The sequence below is a fragment of the Leucopleurus acutus genome (assembly GCF_964270905.1).
Source record: "Leucopleurus acutus genome assembly, chromosome: 8".
In the NCBI taxonomy this organism is placed as follows: Eukaryota; Metazoa; Chordata; class Mammalia; order Artiodactyla; family Delphinidae; genus Leucopleurus; species Leucopleurus acutus.
Genome location: NC_139151.1, coordinates 77,337,413 through 77,356,914, shown reverse-complemented (window position 1 = coordinate 77,356,914; position 19,502 = coordinate 77,337,413). Strand labels below are relative to the sequence as shown.

Genomic DNA, 19,502 nt, shown 5'->3' with positions numbered 1-19,502 from the left:
TTAGTACTACCAGCCATCAATAACCACATTCGGTGTTTTAATACCTCCAAGCAGGCAGGTCAAACAAAGCCACTGCCTTGCCAACTTGTTGACATTGTCTGGCTTGATTATTTCTGTGTAAGAAGTAGACCAGTATTGGGGAGACAAGCAACATCGCTTCACTACTGTCTGAAAGCTGCAGTATTTGGAAGATAGTTGGAGAAATTTTCTGTTATGAAGAGCTTGTAAGTGTACTGCAAGGAAAAATCTTAGAACAGGGAAGTTTGTATAACTAGGTAGATCTCATATAACAGGAAACTGGGACAGTTCTGGGACCTAAAGAATAGTAATTATATAGGTGGCCTGTCATATATACAGTAGTGGTTTAAACTTTAGCTTGCATAGGTTCATCTTGAATATAAAATAAAAATACAGAGTCCTTAGCTCCAGCACAAGATAATCTGTTTCAGTCATTCTAGAGTATGGCCAAGGAATGTTTTTGTAATGCTAATGTAAGTTTAGAAGCAGGAGACACAGTAAATGCTGGGTAGGGATGACGACACTGACTTTCCTCATGATTCTGGTTTCATGGGTCTTGGGCAAGTCAACTAAAGTTTTCAGTTTATCACATTCATCATAATCTGATAAACTAATCTACTAAGAAAACTTTTTTTTTTTTGGTAAAAGCCACTATCCTTGTTTCAAGTTATTTCATCATTCTAGTTAGGAAAAGCTATGGCTATTCTTTGTAGAGCCAAACTTTTTATCTCTGCTCATATTTTAGTAAGTAGCTCTATCAGAGATTTTAGGGATATTTGGATGGGAGAGAATAAGTGCCAGTGCCCATCGCTCCATAAAACGTAAATGCCTAAACCACCTTTCTCCTGTTTTAAGTGACTTACCCAGGGCCGATAGGCTGATTTTCCTCCAAGACACAGAGCCATGGTCTGGACTGAGAATTTTCTTTCAACTTTCAGAGTGACTCTCATTTCACTTCGATGACAGGGAAACATTGAAGCCATCAGAGACAGTGCATTTTACATTTATTTATTCACCTTGTGTTCATTGAGCACCTAATTGTGTCAGACTCTGGGGATATGGCAATGAAGGAAACAGACAAAGCCCTGCTCTCCAGGAGATTACATTTTAGCAGCAGGAGACTGAGAAAACAAATATACAAACACATGTGTAATATAATGTCATGTATTGATGCATTTTATGCAGAGAAGACAAACAAGGTAAGGGAATAGATGGTGATAGCAGAATGGTGGGGACAGGGGTACCATTTTAGATAGGAGAATCAAGGATAATCCTTCTGATATAGTGAAATTTAAAGAGAGAATAGAGCCAAGTGAGGTGAATAAATATTTAGAGGAAAAACATCCCAGTCAGAGGCACCAACAGGTACTAAGACACTGGACAAGAGCTTCTCAGCAGGTTCAAGACACAGCAGAGGCCAGCCTAAAGGAAATCAAGTGAGCTGTGGGGAAGTGGTGAGAAGTGAGGCCAAGAAAGGGAGGCCCAGCACTGAAGGGTCTAGTAGCCCATGATGAGGATAATAGTTTTTTATTTTAATATAATTCTCAGTGATCTTGGAAACCCTTGGATAGCTTTAAAGAGAGAAATGTCATGATGTACCTTTTTAAAAAAGAATCAGTATGGACACTATAATAGTGAATAGACTGTAGGGTAAAGTGTAAAAACATTGTCTTTAATGAGCGTGTTGGTTATAAGAATTCCAGACTTTTCAAGGAGCTTTTAGGCCCACAGAGACCTTATCTCATTTACTTCCTCAAAAGAAATTTCAGGGCATATCAGGAAGGAGTCTGTTCACATACTTTCCTTTAATAAAGGGAGAATGGGAAAAAGGAAGGTATAAAGAAGTCCACTAGGCTTTGAAGCTTTGAAGTGGTGATGAGGAAAGACTGAAAAGGAAATTTGATGCTTCTATTTCCCAAAAGAGAATAAAAATCTAATTTCAAAAAGGTAATGAATGTGTGTAGAATCACTTGTACTGTAAAATTTGAAATGAGGCTTGGTTTTGATTAATGTTTTATTGGTGCTTTAAAGGCCCCAGAAAAACTACAATACCACTGGGCCTATGCAAGTTTAAAACTGGCAAAGGCAAAGAACAATCTGGAACACAAATATTTTTCTTCTTTTTCTATAAAAATATCATTGAAGCATGTAAATACTTTTATTCATATACCTACTCAATTTTTGAAAAGAACTGTCCAACATCTACTTGGATTATAGCCTACCATACATCTTACTGAAATTATTATGGTTGCAAGTTGGGGTAAATAAACTGATTTTTTCACAAATGTTATTCATTACCTATTAAGATAAATAGTAAAAAGCAACCTGGAAAATAATTTACACAAGAAAGGTAAAAGATATAATTACATTCTTATAAAATTCTTAGGAAACAAACAGAATCCTTTAATTAGTATTTCTGACTCTCAAAAAGAGACAGAAATTAGATGTTTTTAGGAGAAAAATTATTTGATGATATTGTGTGAATAAATGGAGAGACACTTCATGCCGCTGCCCAGGGATTTTTAAAATGATAATCATATTTTGACTCACCCATCTTAAGAAATATGAGTTCAACATAGCATTATCTAGAAAAACCCAGTTTTTTCTTCAGATAATCAAAATTAGGAGAGTTTCTTTTTAAGCAAGGCAAATCATACCTCCTGTTCAGTCACACACACACACACACACACACACACACACACACACACACACACATACAGACACAGAAAGAGAAATATACTGTACAGGTGTCCAATTCCAAATGCATAATAATTTTCCTATTGGGCATTTGTGAATGTATTCATGGAGTTATGGATACCTTTAAAATAGAAATAGGTAGTGTTTATTAAGGGGTTACTGTTTGTCCTGTTTGTATGACCCCATTCAATATTTAAAGGAAATAGCTGTTATCATGAGGTATGTCATCTTATTATTTTCAATTTACTGGTGAAGATACTAAAACACACAGAGGTTAGCTAATTGTCTGAGGTCTCACAGTTAAGAAGCTGAACAAGGAATTTAATGCAAGCAGTCTGACTGCAAGTCTTTGCTCAAAATCACATTGTAACACTTCTAGTGTAGTTATGTGTACACTCCTAAAGGTTTATATTTATGCACACAATGAAGTAAGTTTTGGGACTCTGACCTGAAAGTAGTATATTTTAAGTCACAAAATTGAGACCCAAGCTCAGAAAGGCTTCTGAGGATTTCCTAAAAACAAAAAATCTGCCACCACCACCATGCTTGCCCTAACCCTTAACCTAAGCAAAGCACACAGGTTAACCTTCAGAGAAGAGGGCAGTGAGTTTGCATTATTAATATCTAAGAAAAGAACAGGCGACATTTAAATCTCTGATGTGTTAAAGAACAATAGTTACCTGTCAGGTCACCTGGTGAAGCAGGAGTTTCTAGAAACTGTGCAGTATGAATCCAGCAGACAAATCTACCTTCAGATTATCTGAGAAAAAAATAAATTATGCAAAGCACCCCAGATCTTAAGTAAAAGCCAATTAACCTTGGCAGTTGTATCATGGAGTAATTAGTATTTCATTCTGCAAGTTACAGACATACATTTAATTGTGTTTTACCCAAATTTCAAATTAAACGCATAGCTAACAAAGTAACAATTCATCACTTTACTTAAAGAGAGAGAGAGAAAAAGACAAACCTAAGCAAAGTATTTCCTCATAATAAACAGACACTAGTTTAAAAAAGTGTAGTGATTTCAAAGTAATCCACACCTGGAAACTTTTACACCAAATGCCTGTCATATGCATATCCTCTCATTAACATTTGAGATAAAAGAAACACCTCCCTTTCCTTGATCTTATGATTTCATCTTATTTCTCTAACAGTGTAGTGTACCTATGCCCTAGTACGGTCAGGGCATGCGGTATAATTAATAGTATAATTACTCGCCTTCTTTTCCTCAAATAAAAAATACTTTGGTTAATATAAGGACAGTTGGTAGATTTTTTTTGAGGCTTCATACATAGGAAACCATGCTGAAAGAAATTCTCCTTTTTAGACCATCCAGTGAATAACTCCAAATGTAATTCCCTACTCTAGGTCTAACTATAGACAAATGAAAAGACATAAAGAGGTACATGAGGCAAGCCTTTGTATTTGAGGGATGGGAATGATTGTCCATATCAAATGGCTGATTTGAGATGCTTATTTGGTGTGTCTGTTTGCACAACCTAGATCAGCACAGTTGTGCTTATTGCAACTGCACTGGACATTCACTTTACTATATTACTATAATATATAGTATATATATAATATTTACTATATTAGATATAATATATAGTATATATATAATATTTACTATATTAGATACATGAACAGAGATGTAAACATATGAAGGTATTCATAACCTAAATTTATGCATCCACAAATTAAAATGTTCACAAGTGCCAGAAAACACAAATATATATAGAAACTACCATATTAATGCCTACAATGAGCAAATGCAGACAGGAGCATGCACAAATGCATACAGTGAACGTACATGTGTTCATGTACGCAACTGTTCACATACGCAACTGTTAGGGTTCAGTTAATGATGAATAAAACAAATGCATCCTAGAAATATCTAAAATTTATTTGTGAACTCCAGTACCCCAAAACCTTAAATGCGTAACCCCCAAATAAGATGATCATGAAAGGGGAAATAGAAAGTGAGATTAACATTGCAAAGGAGAAAAATCTGCCCTAAATTTTCATTCAAAAAACTAGTCTATGTCTCCATTATGAGATGAATGAGGATATTTTTTCAAGGATTCATATTTCTCCACCTTTTTATCTCTTTAATTATGACCAGGAGGATAAAATGTGAGAAGGTGTTTTCTTTTTCAAAGATCATAGAGTTCATTTCATCAACTTGGTACTATCTAATTTACTTTTTTGAACATACCTACCTGGTCCACCATTCTCCTGATTCAGAGAAAGCTTGTTCTCTATCTCACACCTTTCCAAAGTTGCAAACATTAAGTGGGCTAATACACACTCAAGCATCTACATATTCACTGTGTAACAAATGACTGGAAACACATCTAGTAAATACATTCAATTTTACTTATGCCGCATCTAGGCATCTACTTCAGAGGGATTTATTTCACAGATTAAATGAGTGGACTTAAAACATGCTCTAAATTACCTGTTCCTCTTACCCACAATGTCCCTATCTCTTACCCATATTGTACTGCTCCTCTTTCACTATGTCAAAATCTCCTGGTGAAGTCATTGTCAGTGGATTTCATGAGCGAAGTGTCAGCAGCACATTTTACTCATGTTGGAAACTTGACCATTTAAATATGTAGACTCTGCTCAGTGTACACTAAGATTTACATACTTAGTGTGTTATTCCAAAGAAAGGCATGAAGGGTAGTTTTGGGGATTTCCAGCCCAGATGATCTTTAAGTTTTGGGACCAAGATTGAAGAAACCTAAAGGGGTCAAACTGAAACTTGCAGGGGAAAAATAACCAATATGTCACCGTGAGTATGCTGCTACTTTAACAGGAACTTATCAGGGATGTTCATCCTCTGCTCCATTGTGCTGCATCCACCAAACTTGAGCTGGAAGCTTCTGCTTAGTATCTATCTCTTGATTTACTTTTACTGGGCACTTTATCATGAAAAAAGTGGTAAAGATGAGCCATAGTCAGAGAGAGGACAAGACCCACCACAGGATGCTCTCTCTTTTTCTCACTCTTGGTAGAGATGCTGCCCAAAGAAGGATGCCTATTCAGCAGTTAATCAGGTGCAGAGGTCAACTGCTTCTTCCAGGAGCCTCAAATAGTGCCTGATTTTCTGGGAACAAATATATTGCATTATATGACCTTCCCAAGATGCCACTGTGTCTACAGCATATGAGGTGAAATGGTGTTCCCAAAGGAATTAAAGAATTTAGGAGTGGGAGGTACCAAGAAGGGGGGAAAGGGGGACAACACACACACAGCACATTTGCTTTATTTCTGATGCAAATGCTGTAATGGTACAAGCTAATCCTGGTCAATCATCATGACATTGAATGCATGGCTTTTCTGAGAGAAAGAGAGACAGAGAAAATTTCTACTTTTATGAAAGAAACCTACATTTCGCTGTCATCTATACCTCATAGACTCATATACCCTAGCATTCAGGGAATAGAAAGCAATGGCACTTTTTCCATATGATGCTTTCTTTTTTTGAACAGCACTAATTCACAACCATTTATTTGAATTCAAGCATTCAGTTTCAAATATTGTTAGCTAATATCTGAAAATACTACAAAATTTATTTTTGAAGATTTGGACAGTCATGCAAAATATATTCATTAATATTAGTTTAATACCATTTTCTAAGTGAGAACTTCACACAGGTATGGTACATTCACACCCCCAACCCTGCCCTATGGTATGCTGTAAAGAGAACCCTGTGTAGCAGTCATACACTTTTCTGTGTACTTCCCTCATTAATGGTTGTCTCTTTCTCTAAACTGTAAGCTCCATGAAAGCAGGACTCTGGCATTCACAGGAGAGACAGTGTGGTGAAATGGTTAAGCACATAGATTCAAGAAACTCACTGCCAGATCTATATCCTACTTCTTCCTCTTACAGGCTGTATGATCTTGGGCAATTCAATTAACATTTTCTACCTCAATTGCCTCATCTGTGAAAGGAGGATAACTGTAATATCTATCTTAAATAATCCTCAGACTATTTAACTAATAATAAAAAATTAAAACAGTGGCTGGTATATATTAAGCACAACATTAATATTCATAATTACTATTTTTGTTTACTATTGGATCTTCAAAAGAAGTGGAATGGCAGGCACATTGTAGGATCTCAAAGAATATTTATTGAATGACTGAATGACTGGCTGCCTGAATGAACAAAGGGAGAAAGGAGATCATCAAGATTATGTTATTCAGTGATTTTCAAATCACTTTAGATTTGGACTTCCTTTCACCACTAAAAGTATATGCAGAATGTGTAAGCCCCACAAATAAATTATATAAAAGTATAGATCCTCTAGTAGTGAGCCCCATCCTCTAGATATTCATTTACCTTCTCAGCAGCCCTTGGCTTATGTCTGCTAAAGAACTAGGGCTCAACAGAATGGAGAGGAAAATCTTAGCCCAACCACTTAAGGTCTAAGAGCTTAGAAACTTATACTAAAAGAAATCGAGTGATTTGTACAGGTTCAGGCGAATGTCCAATCTGGGTTCCAATTAAAGTCACATACGTGCCATGTGAATTATGTCTATGATATTGAGCTGCATTCCAAAATTCATCCAGGAGTGCCATATCTACTCTGTTTAGTCACACACACAAGCCCAATAGCAAAATGCAAAGGAAAAATAACCTAAAATCAAAACAAACAAGAACAAGATATTTACTTTCTTTTCCTAAAAGACTATGTCTTATGATTTCCTGTTATCATACTAGAATGTGTTACCTTGTTGCTTTCTTTACTTCTTCCATTGATGCTTCAGGTTCTGAATTCATTCAACACATATTTAAGCACCTACTATGGGGCAGCTGGTTTTAAGCACTTGAGACTCATTTGCAAACAAATAGACTGGAACTCTATTAAAAAAAAAAAAAAACACTAAATAAAATAAGGGTTTTCTGGGACAGTGGCAAAGAGAGATTGAAGAAATTTCCAGGATGACATTTCAAAAAAGTTCTTAGATCATGAAACACAGAAGCAAGTACTATTTTAAAAGTTAATGTGTGTTTTTCAATTAGTTTAGGTAGATCATATACATAGTAGTCTTGGAAACAAACCTTTATTGAGCAAAAATAGGCCATTTTTCAGTACCTTTTATTTTTCACCACTTGACCATCGATATTATGTAATGTAACCGAGATGAACAAATAGTTTGGGGAAATTTAAGACTGTATACATGACTAAGAAAATGTCCCCTAAGTAAACAAGTGTATGTTGTCATTACTCTCTATGTCTGACCAGTTTACCCTACTCTCTGGTGTCACTGATAATTTCAACCTCTACTTCAAGTAGCGCTAATTACAGTACCTGAGCTGCAAAAATAAAAGATTCCATTATAGCGAAGTTCACAAGTATTATTTTAATCCAGCTATCCACACTATCCATCTAAAGCAGTAAATGTCTCCTTCACATACAACTGTCTCAGACTTCTAATCCAGTATACTGTATGAAACAGAAATGCCTCTCAAATAGCACTTCAATGCTAAATATACGACTAAAGAATGAAAAACAAATTAGTTAGCCATAGATATTCAGTATTCAGAGATTTGAGATCACACAGAAAAACACATCCAGCTGAGTTACTCAGTTTTTCACTTTTCATCTGAGAATGCTGGCATGGGATAGACACAGTCAGCTTTAAATTAATTTAGGTCTTACACATTTTAGGCACTAGTTTACATAGTTAATGCATATTAATGCATATAAAAAGAAACACAAAGTCCAAAACCAATTCGCAACTTAGAATGAATATATCAGTACTTCAAAATAATAGAGAGAAATAAATTGTTAATTCTGGTAGTACTCATATTAAAATAAGTTATTCCACTGGAAAGTGTGTTTGTTTCTCAGTAGGAATCATTGATATTCTACAAAGCATAAGTAATTCTTCACTGCTTACTGTTACAAGTACATAATAGAACTGTACTATCTACATTCAACATTTTGCTTAATTTTTTTTTTCCACATGAGGATAGTTAGGCTATGAATGTTAACTCCTCAAAAACAACATTTATTTATATAGGAGCTAATTAAAAGAAATAATAAGAAATGGCACCTTTCTTATGGACAAAAGCCACACGTTTGTAAAGCATTTTAAACCTCAGCAATTAATGGATTGAGAGAAATAAAATGCATTCATTAAACTCAAGTCATAGTACAAACTAAAAAGAATTCTGTGATTAACTGTTAAAAGGAACTCCCAGAATATTTCTTAAAAATATTTATAAAGCTCTTCTATTACAAATTATTTTTGTTTTTAAACAAATAATGCAATGAATATACCACGGTAAACTCTGCAGGATGCATAATGCTATCTATTGTTAAAGAAAAAATGTGTACATTATATTCATTCAAAGCCCACTTGATCATGCCAGTATTTAAGAGAAGAAAATTGATTATGTTATCATGTAGGAGAATAGGAATTTAGAGCATAGAAAAAATAATTTATAGATGAAGCTGTTCAAATTTGATTAATATTAAGCCAAATTCTCTTTCATCATTTCATCTAAAATTTTCAGAAAAATATCAGCCTGACTCTATTTTTATTATTTCCAAAGATTCCTCAAGACATACTTTGCTAAGGTGCAATGGTGATTAACTTTCCATAGGCTCCATATGGTCTGGGAGGGAAGCTGGAGCCATGGGTGGAGGTAGGAGAGTAAACCTAAATTAAACTAAATTATCTGCTTCCCTTTCATAAATCTTTAGAGTTGGTTAGGATTTCTGGGTACAATATGGAAATTACAAGGAATAGGACCTGGGAAATTAGCAATATTCCATCTCATTGAATTAAATGATTTTTAGAGCTGAGGAGTCAGCAGGGGCTTCAGACCTTGATCTTTTCTTTTGTCCTGGTCATTTCACCCGAAAACCCTCTAAATCATCTATAAAACTAGTTCTCTTTCTTAGGTAGCCTGTAATCTGAAAAATACTGATAAGTGACACAGAATTACTCAGCAAGTACAATTGCTACATGAATATATCACAGTATCACTTTTACTGTTAATGATAGTTTGGCATTTCTCCAGATCACTAAATTTCTTTGAATATGTCATTGTGGTCAAAGTTGTGCCACCATATCCCAGAATTTAAGTTCATCTATTAATTACAGATCATGCCAGGATACTGTGCTCCAAATTAATTGTGGCTTGGCAGATCTAGTCTATAAAAACAATGGTTTTATATGCTTTCTACAAAATGGGTCTAACCAGCAGAAGTGAATAGATTTGGTGCAGACAAACTAACTGCATCATTTAACCAATTAATTTTAGTCTATAAGTTTGATGCTATACCCATCGTTTCAATCAGTGTCAATTACTCTTGCTTATGAGGTATGTTCAGAGTATCCAAGAGTGAATTTATTTGATCAGTGGTATTCCTATATACAGTCCCAATGTCAAAGGTTCCCACAGCCACTGATTTGTTTTAATAATACATTTGTTTTCAAAATATACAAATTGGGGTTCATTAGTTCTACATGGCTATTTTACTTTCATTAAATCCTCATTTTAAAATGTATATTATCTGCTTGCATATTTGTATTTTGGACCTCTCTTCCCATCCCACATCCCATTACCCAATTTCATACCAAAAATCACACTGAGCATTTCAAACAGCTTGATTTATAGCTTGAAGTAATTCCAGCTGACAACCATAGGGGTGTGTCTATAGAATGCCAAAAATCTAATCAATTGTGTCAGAAATTTAGTCATTCTTCCTTGATATTTTGTCTACATCATACTAAACATATTTAAAGAATTTTGTTAATTGACTAAACCCCTGAGGGAATTGCCTTGATATTATTTAGACATGGTTCTAAATAGTAATGAGAATAGCAATGAACACACTCAAATAAATAATATATTTGGATCAGTACAGATTCCAACCTTGAGGAGAGTGACTCCAATTAACCAGCATGGACCAAAATCTTTATGATATGGTTTCAATTTGGATTCTAAGAATGCTGAGGATCCATATTTAATCATTCTCCAGCTGATTTAAAAAACAAGATCATGGAAGTACTGGATACACAAATGAACCAGAAGAATTAAATGTTATATTGCATTTGAGTTCAAAAATGACCAATTTATACTGGGCAATTCACTGATGACAATGATGATGTATGACTGTGGATATCCTTTTTTTTTTTTTTTGCGGTATGCGGGCCGCTCACTGTTGTGGCCTCTCCCGTTGCGGAGCACAGGCTCCGGACGTGCAGGCTCAGCGGCCATGGCTCACGGGCCTAGCTGCTCCGCGGCATGTGGGATCTTCCCGGACCGGGGCACGAACCCGCGTCCCCTGCATCGGCAGGCGGACTCTCAACCGCTGCCTGGATATCCATTTTTATTAGGTTATTGCTTAAGGATCATAATTGGCCTGGAATCTTTTGGAAAATTTGTAGACTACTATATAAAGGTACATAAAATTGTGAAAAAGTTGCATGCTTTAAAAACTTAGTATTTCCATCAAGCTTGTGGTCTAAAAAGAGTATGAAGACAATAGCAAATGGATGTTTTTTAACACAGTTTCTTGGTATTTACAGTCATTTTTTTTTCTCTATTTGCCTTCCCTTCAGTGCTGGTCAATTGTTTTCCCGGGTTTTTTTCCTCTTCGCATTCAGTACAAGGAGGCACCATCACATTCTGTCAAACAATACGGAAAAGACAATCAGGAGAGTCAAAATAAAAATGTTGAATGTAAAAATTAACATCCTAACAGAATAACTTATGTACCTCAACAAATATCTTACAGAAGACCAATGCCAGGCAGAAAATAAGTGTAAATATGTTAACACTGCTACTTCTTGAAAGCACATAAAATATTTTCCACAAAAGGCAATATTTCAGAAACTATTTTGAGAAAACTTTGGTCAAACCATTCAACTCTGATGACTCTAACCCCCAAATTAAAAATGTGTTAAGTAAAATGAATCCTAATAATTGCTATGATGTAATACGTTTGGTCAAATATAGAACAGTCCAGATAGAAGTTCAGAATTAAGCTCCTGAGTTGTTTCTTTGTTACTTGTGTTTGTGGGGGATATGTACTTCTTTCTTCCTTCTCTGCTTTCTCAAGTCTTCTTTTTATCTTCTTTGTCCTATAAAGAACATATGTATAATTTTTGTTCTCTGTTTACTTTTGTTTTCCTTCTTGGTTGCTGGGGAGGGGTGAGAACCCTCCCTTGCCCTTGTTCTTCTAGGACCTCAGCAAATCAAACCAAAAGCTTAGTGGCAGGCACAGTGGTCATGGAAAGGTCCAGAGGCAATAGGTGAAAGATGTGTCTTGTATTAGGCAATACAGCATCCCTGCTTTAGCTAAAGCAAGAGAGAAAATCATGGAACCCAATAGCTTCAAAAAGTGCTTTCTGACAATCAAAACAAACAAACAAACCAAACCAAATACCTGTGGGACAGGTTCTGATTCTGCAGTGTCATTGCTTGCAGGATTTTCTTTGTGCTTCATTGAACAGGTCGTGCTCCCCTGTAAAAGCTGCGATTGAAAATAGGTCAATGAAGTTAAATTAAATGAAGGGAGGGAATAGAAAATCTCCTTTGAAATCTTCCCATTGAAAACTTCCTTCACTTTGAGACAAACTGAAAGGTCAAGCTAGGGACAAATTTATCACAACACTAGTGGGACCCCAGGGAATGGGCAAGCATTCATAGTCCATTTGGGAATCTCAGTGATGCTTATGACAGTTGGCTGCTACAACAAAGGCTCAATTACAATGGAAAGTTCTTTCTTTGCAAAAATTTTTAAAAAGGAAAGAGTTACAAAACTACTATATTCTATATCTGTGATGTGTCTAGACTCTAGGATCTAAATATGTCCATGGTCTTTATGCCTGCCGGACATCAATATTGCAAGCCAGGAAACAACTTAAACAATATGATCGTTGTAAAAAATTAATAAACTGGAATCACAATTAAATAGAGTCAGGAGACCAGAAGGGGGCGCTCTCACACCTTGCAGCAATAGCAGAGACCAACAAGACGAAGAAAGACCCCTCTTTCCTGGCAACAACTCAGCCCATGCAAAGCCGTGAACTCTTTGTTTACTGTAGCCCTTCCAACTTTCTTTTCCCCTCTAGGAAAGAATTCTTTTTCCTTTGCCTTGTGGGCACTTGCACCTTGCTCACCATGGTTGCAGACCCAACACTGTAATTCTCTGCTGATCCCAAACAAACCCATCATTGCTGAAGAAATGTCTGCCAGTCTATTTGTTTTCGGTCAACATCATCAATCTATCTAGCAAAAAACTTCAACATCTTAAAAAAGATATTTCTGGGAAGAAGATCATATATTTTACTAACCAGGAAATCTCATCTTATTAGCCTAAATCATCTTGAAGAAAATGAATTACTGGCAGCATATTCCAGTTGCCCTTCAGTTTTCATTTTAACCAAGGTTAAAATACTGAATTTTCCTTCCCACCATCCCTCCCTTTCTTTCTTCCTTCTTCCTTAGTCTGCCTTGCCTCCCTCCTCCTTTCCTTACTGCCTCTTATTCTCCCTTCATCTCTTCCTTTTATTTTCATCTTTTTTATTTTCAACACATTTTAAAGTAACTAAAAATTGTTTAATGTAAGAATATGTACTTTTTTTAGTGATTTTTCTGTAATCCTTTCCCTGTATAAAACGTATAAAATGGAGACTGAGAGTTTAATAGTTCATGGCCACTGTGTAACTCTAACCTTGAACAAGTCAGTTTCTTTCTTTGAGGTCAAACAAGGAGGATACCTAAGCTGGCTTTGAACTCTAACTTTCCATAAATTCTAGGAGTGGATGATAACTAAAGAAGTTGCATATGAGATTTAACCCACTCCAATTCAAACCTGAGAGCAAAGTCATTTGCACACACTCCTGATTCTTGCTCTACATGGCTCTTAATTGAACACTCATGTTACTTTACCCTTCTGTGTCTGTGTAATATGCTCTTTCCCTCCACCTTCATAAAAGTCTCTCTTCACTGAGAGATCCTGAAGACCAGCTACTTGTTCCCTCCCTAGCACAACATTTTCACCACTAGGTAGGCTCATCACACTCTCCTGCTCTAAAGGTACAATGCATTAGAAACATTAGCACACTTAATGTTTTTATATATATACGCATGTCTGGCTCTTTGATATATTGTAAGTGACTCTTTGATATATTGTAAGTTCCTTGAAGATAGAGGCTACATGTATCAGCCCTAGATCCCAGCTAGATGCCTATTAGATAGCAAGTGGTCACTATCTAATCACTTAATAAATGAATAAAACAAACATTGGCTATGAAAATATTTCAGTCCTTTAGAATTTTCATAAATGCCTGAGTTTTTCATATGAGATTTAGTTACATTTGATAAAAGCTCCAAAATGGTTGCACATAGCCCCTTCTTCAAAATAAGCCTATAGTATAGTGGAAAAGTAAGATTATAACTATAATAATAGAAATCAGTAGTGAAAACCTTGAGTGCCTTAGTCCAAAGAATTTTAGGCATCTACACAGAGGAATCTTCTACACTACCTAAGAATTTTTTTTCTTTTTATGTTGTACGGGTTTGAGTTAGGCCTAGAAACTAAAATTTCCCTGGAATATTATAATTGTTTTGTTTTTACTGTAATAATACAACTGACCTTTGTTTTTACTATACTTGCTTTTGGCCTTGGGGAAAAAAAACTAAAATAAATGTACTAAATCAAGCTCAGAATGCAGAAAGTAACCTGCAGAGTGTAAGGTTTCCCAATGTATATTTTGGAATAATGGAGTTCATAAATCACATAAGTTTGGAGAAGAAGTTTATTTGAACATTAAACAGTGGTATTTAAGGTAGTTCTTCTCAGAGCCTTTAACACACAATTTCTTAAAGCTTTCCTCTTGAATGATCTGCTCGCATAATCATATAAGGTGCTTGTTAAAAAATAATACTCCTGGGTGATAATTCAGTCCTACGAATATAGGGCTTGCATTTCTAATCAGCAATCCAGCAATTCAAATGCACAGTGAAATTTGAAATCCACTTCTTCTGTAGTGTACAAATGCATTATAAATCTCTTAGGAGATATGATATAACCATTTGCCAAATCTATTTGACCCCCAAACCGTTTTTTGTGTATGAATTATTACTTGAGGTCATTGTCATGAGAAAGATACCGTGGGATTTATGGTGGAGTATGTTCTTTCATTAATGGAAGCACAGCTGACTATTTGAGACAAGTCTTTGATCATGTGAACAATGAATACTTATTAAATTTCAACAATAAAGAAAATATTACATGGCTGGAAGACAGCTCCAACCTTTTTTGATATTTTGATCTTATAATGAACACAACCTTTAAATTTATTTTTTGTGTGCCTCACAGGCATTGTGGAAACTTCATGAGATGGGGTTCATAAAATTCCTAGTGTTTCTCAGAAAGGCAACAGATATAAGCACTCCTGAAGGTACACGCCTTCAAAACACTCTCTCAATTAGATAAAATTCAACCTGATGAGTATAGTGCCTATTTCTAGAAACTCAAGTAATAAAATATGAAGAATGATCAGGAAAGTCTGCACAGATTCAGCTACTTCAGTATGCAGCTCACCTATTAATTATACAGGTGACCTACAGAGGACCACAGCTGGGTCTGTAAATTATGAAATGGGATGAGCCATGAACATATCTTTATTAAAGTGATTACATGCTCTTTCTCACATATACATCTTCCCCAACACCACCAGAATAACCAGTTTGTTTCTGTGCTTTGGGCAACAAACTGCCATCTGACAAAATGTTATATTATGGCCACAAAGTAACAACAAATTTAGATGAGACAAGCCCTTTTAATTATTTACCCCTGTAGGAAAAAATACATAATCCTACCATGGTGGGGCAGACTCTAATACTGGGGTTTCCTTGATAATTATCAGGAGTCACGTGCAAATGAATTTGAGTCCCAACTCCATCTCCCACTATCTCTAATAATGAACATTGAGGTTCCAAACTTTGGTATTTTACAGAAGAATAAAATTAAACACCAGTGACAAACAAATTTCGACATTAGAACAAATAAACCAACAAGCAAAACACACTGCTATTTTTCAACAATATTTCAGAAAAGAAATAACATTTTAATACTAAAATTATATAAAGGATCCAATGTCAAAAGAAATTGTTTTTGAGAGGCAGTGAGAGAGAGAGAGAGAGAGAGAAAGAGAGAGAGATTGGTTCATGGAAAATCTGCTAATATTTTGTTATTTTAATATTAAATGTCTATTTTCTACATTCCTATACTGTTGAAAACTTCATGACAGGGCAGTACTTGTCCTGCTTGGAATGATGTTAGGAAATACCAATTTAACCTCAATTTTCCCTCATTTGTAAAATGGGGATAATTCAAAATTTTGACATCAAGTGACATGTTACAATGTAGGTAACTCAGCTAGGTAAATGGAGGAAAGAGCCCATCTCAGGTTAGAATTGCTTTAGCCCTTATTTGCTGTATACACTTGGGAAAGTTACTTCATCTTAAGGAGGTTCTGACTCCTTATCTGTAGGGTAGGCAAAATGATCCCTACCTGACAGGATTTTTGGAAGATTTAGATTAAATAAAACTATAGAATGGTTCCTAAAGGAGTATTTCGCACATATTAGGTGCTCCTCTTATGACCTTTCTCTAAAACTTTAAAAGAACTCAAAATACTTAATGCATAACTGGGCAACCTGAACTTTTACCAAGAAAAAATATCTCTGACAGTTAAAAAGTCCAACTCATTCTTCATATTTAATTAATATCTGGGACAAGCTGGAGGCTAAAAACAAGCATGATTTTCAGAATACTGTAAAGGAGAAAAAATGGAATTAAGTACCAAGTTTTTTGAAACATTAACACATTTTGGCTAAATTTTTCTCTCATGTTAGTCTTGTATATGAAATGAGTTTTTTAATATTTATTACAGAATGATACTTTAGTACTGTTTTTTTGTTGTTTGTTTTTTTGCTGTATGTGGGCCTCTCACTGTTGTGGCCTCTCCCGTTGCGGAGCACAGGCTCCGGACACGCAGGCTCAGTGGCCATGGCTCACGGGCCCAGCCGCTCCACGGCATGTGGGATCTTCCCGGACCAGGGCAGGAACCCGTGTCCCCTGCGTCGGCAGGCGGACTCTCAACCACTGCGCCACCAGGGAAGCCCTTTAGTACTGTTTTAATATTAAAAAGGGCAGAAACTAGAAAAGAAGTTCAACGATTAAAAATGTAATGCTGAATCAAAGTGATGGCTCTAAATTCAGTTAACAGAGGAATAGAGGAGTGGGAGGGAGACAGGGTCTGACACTGATGCTCCCTAACCAGGCTCCTCTAGGCAAGTCACATTACCTCTCTGAACCATAATTCTTCATCCTTCACACAAAATAGTTAAAATTTTGAAATATGAAGCCCTGTCTAACTTCATAGTTTTATTCATTTATTTAGTTTTAATTAATTAATGTATTTATTTATTTATTTTTGGCTGTGTTGGGTCTTTGTTGCTGAGTGCAGGCTTTCTCTAGTAGCAGTGAGCTGGGGGCTACACATCGTTGCACTGCATGGGCTTCTCATAGCGGTTGCTTCTCTTGTTACGGAGCACTGGCTCTAGGTACGCAGGCTTCAGTAGCTGTGACACGTGGGCTCAGTAGTTGTGGCTCACAGGTTCTAGAGCAACAGGCTCAGTAGTTGTGGTGCACGGGCTTAGTTGCTCCACGGCATGTGGGATCTTCCCAGACCAGGGCTTGAACCCGTGTCCCCTGCATTGGCAGGCAGATTCTTAACCACTGTGCCACCATGGCACATAATTTTAGATATTCATAATTTCATAATTTTAGAAATTTTGGAAAAAGTAACTTCATAATTTCATAACTTATGAAACTTCATAATTTTAGATATTTTGGAAAAATATTTACAAGCATCTGTTAAGATGAGTATTTTGTTTAGTGCTGAAGGAAATGTCAATACTTTCATAGTCTCTGTCCTCAAATTGCTTATTATCTAATGCAGAATGAGAACTTTATACAAATAATCAACATGCAAGATGGACTGTGATACAGGATAAAATATGTGTATAAACCAAGTACTATGGGGACCCAGAGGTGAAAATGATTATGTCTCAGGGAAGGTAGGAGGGGTCAAAGAGTTATTGACCAATTTAACCTCTGTATTTGCACATCACTGTTTGGCGAATTTCCTTATAATAATTATTAACATGCTTACTGGGTTATTTGTATTTTCCAAATTATAAGTTAATCATTATTCTTATGGTTTCTATATGATTCCTGATAAGAAATAATAATTAAGTTAACATTTTGCATGCTTTAAATTAAGATGTTATAGGGCTTCCCTGGTGGCACAGTGGTTGAGAGCCCGCCTGCCGATGCAGGCGACACGGGTTCGTGCCCCAGTCTGGGAAGATTCCACATGCCGCGGAGCGACTAGGCCCGTGAGCCATGGCCGCTGAGCCTGTGCGTCCGGAGCCTGTGCTCCGTAACGGAAGAGGCCACAACAGTGAGAGGCCCCGCGAACCGCAAAAAAAAAAAAAAAAAAAAAGAAAATTAAGATGTTATAGGAGGGTAAACATGGAAATTTATTATCTAATGTAAAAAGCAGAAATTTATTCTAAAGCCCTTAGGAAACTATCTATACTTCCCATGTAATCTGGAGGCATGCCTTTTCCTTCTTAAAAAAAAAAAAAAAACACAGGGCGAGAGAGAGTCATGGGCATATACACACTAACAAACGTAGTAAGGTAGATAGCTAGTGGGAGGCAGCCACATGGCACAGGGATATTGGCTTGGTGCTTTGTGACGGCCTGGAGGGGTGGGATAGGGAGGGTGGGAGGGAGGGGGACGCAACAGGGAAAACATATGGGGGCGTATGTTTGTGTATGACTGATTCGCTTTGTTGTGGGGCAGAGGCTGGCACACCATTGTAAGGCAATTGTACCCCAATAAAGATGTTAAAAAAAAAAAAAAAAAAAAAAAAAAAACAACACAGTAGCACAATGAAGAATGCCTTGTATGAAGCCAACCTTTTCAGATGGTCTGATGGAATGTAGCCCAGAATGACAATGGTATATGGTCTCTCAGCCCAATTACAGCAGGGCATGACTTGCCTAGGAGATTTTGTTAAGCTAATGTCTTCCAATGGCTCATCAGGGCATCAAGTGCCACAGAGTGAATATTGGATATAATTGCAAACTAGGACTTTTTAAATCTCTGCCAAAATTGTTTTAGCATGAAAATGCTGGCATAATTTTCTACTCACAGCTCTAGATTTACTTCCTGCACATTTTCTCCTCTCATTTCCCTGGACAGTGCTTTGCTGTTGAATAAACTCCCTTTGGTCAGGGACTTGTAAGCAGGTGTGATGGCAAGAATCTGAGCGAGGAGTGCTTCCAATGCTAAACATAAGCCGTTGCTGCCTTTCGGTTCCTCAGCACATTAAGAAAAGTTAAGTGTGTGCTACCTAGAGGAGTCAGAAACGCTGTAAAGCACATCTACATTGAATAGTAAGTCTCAATCCCTATGTGGAAATTAAAATAAAATGTTCAATGTCTTTAATTCTTGATATGCTATTAAACAATATGAGGCACATTTGCAAATTGCAGGAAAATGGGATGAAGCAGGTACATCCTTTGCTTTCTCCCTGTGACTCCAAAATTACCATTGACGCAAAGCTGCTTTTAAAGGTTTTTTTTTTTTTTTTGCGGTACGCGGGCCTCTCACTGTTGTGGCCTCTCCCATCGCGGAGCACAGGCTCCGGACGCGCAGGCTC

The 19,502-nt window shown here is 36.4% G+C and overlaps 1 protein-coding gene across 1 annotated transcript in view; it reads right to left on the bottom strand.

Moving 5' to 3' along the window:
• Window positions 1-11,253: 11,253 nt before the first annotated feature.
• LUZP2 (leucine zipper protein 2) overlaps window positions 11,254-19,502 on the bottom strand; it is a gene marked incomplete at both ends in the record, with an annotated part of 446,055 nt that continues 437,806 nt past the window's right edge. Inside the window, 2 exons of the mRNA XM_082845005.1 lie at window positions 11,254-11,379; window positions 12,140-12,226. Coding sequence (XP_082701131.1) covers window positions 11,254-11,379; window positions 12,140-12,226 — 213 coding nt within the window. The remainder of the gene's footprint in view (window positions 11,380-12,139; window positions 12,227-19,502) is intronic.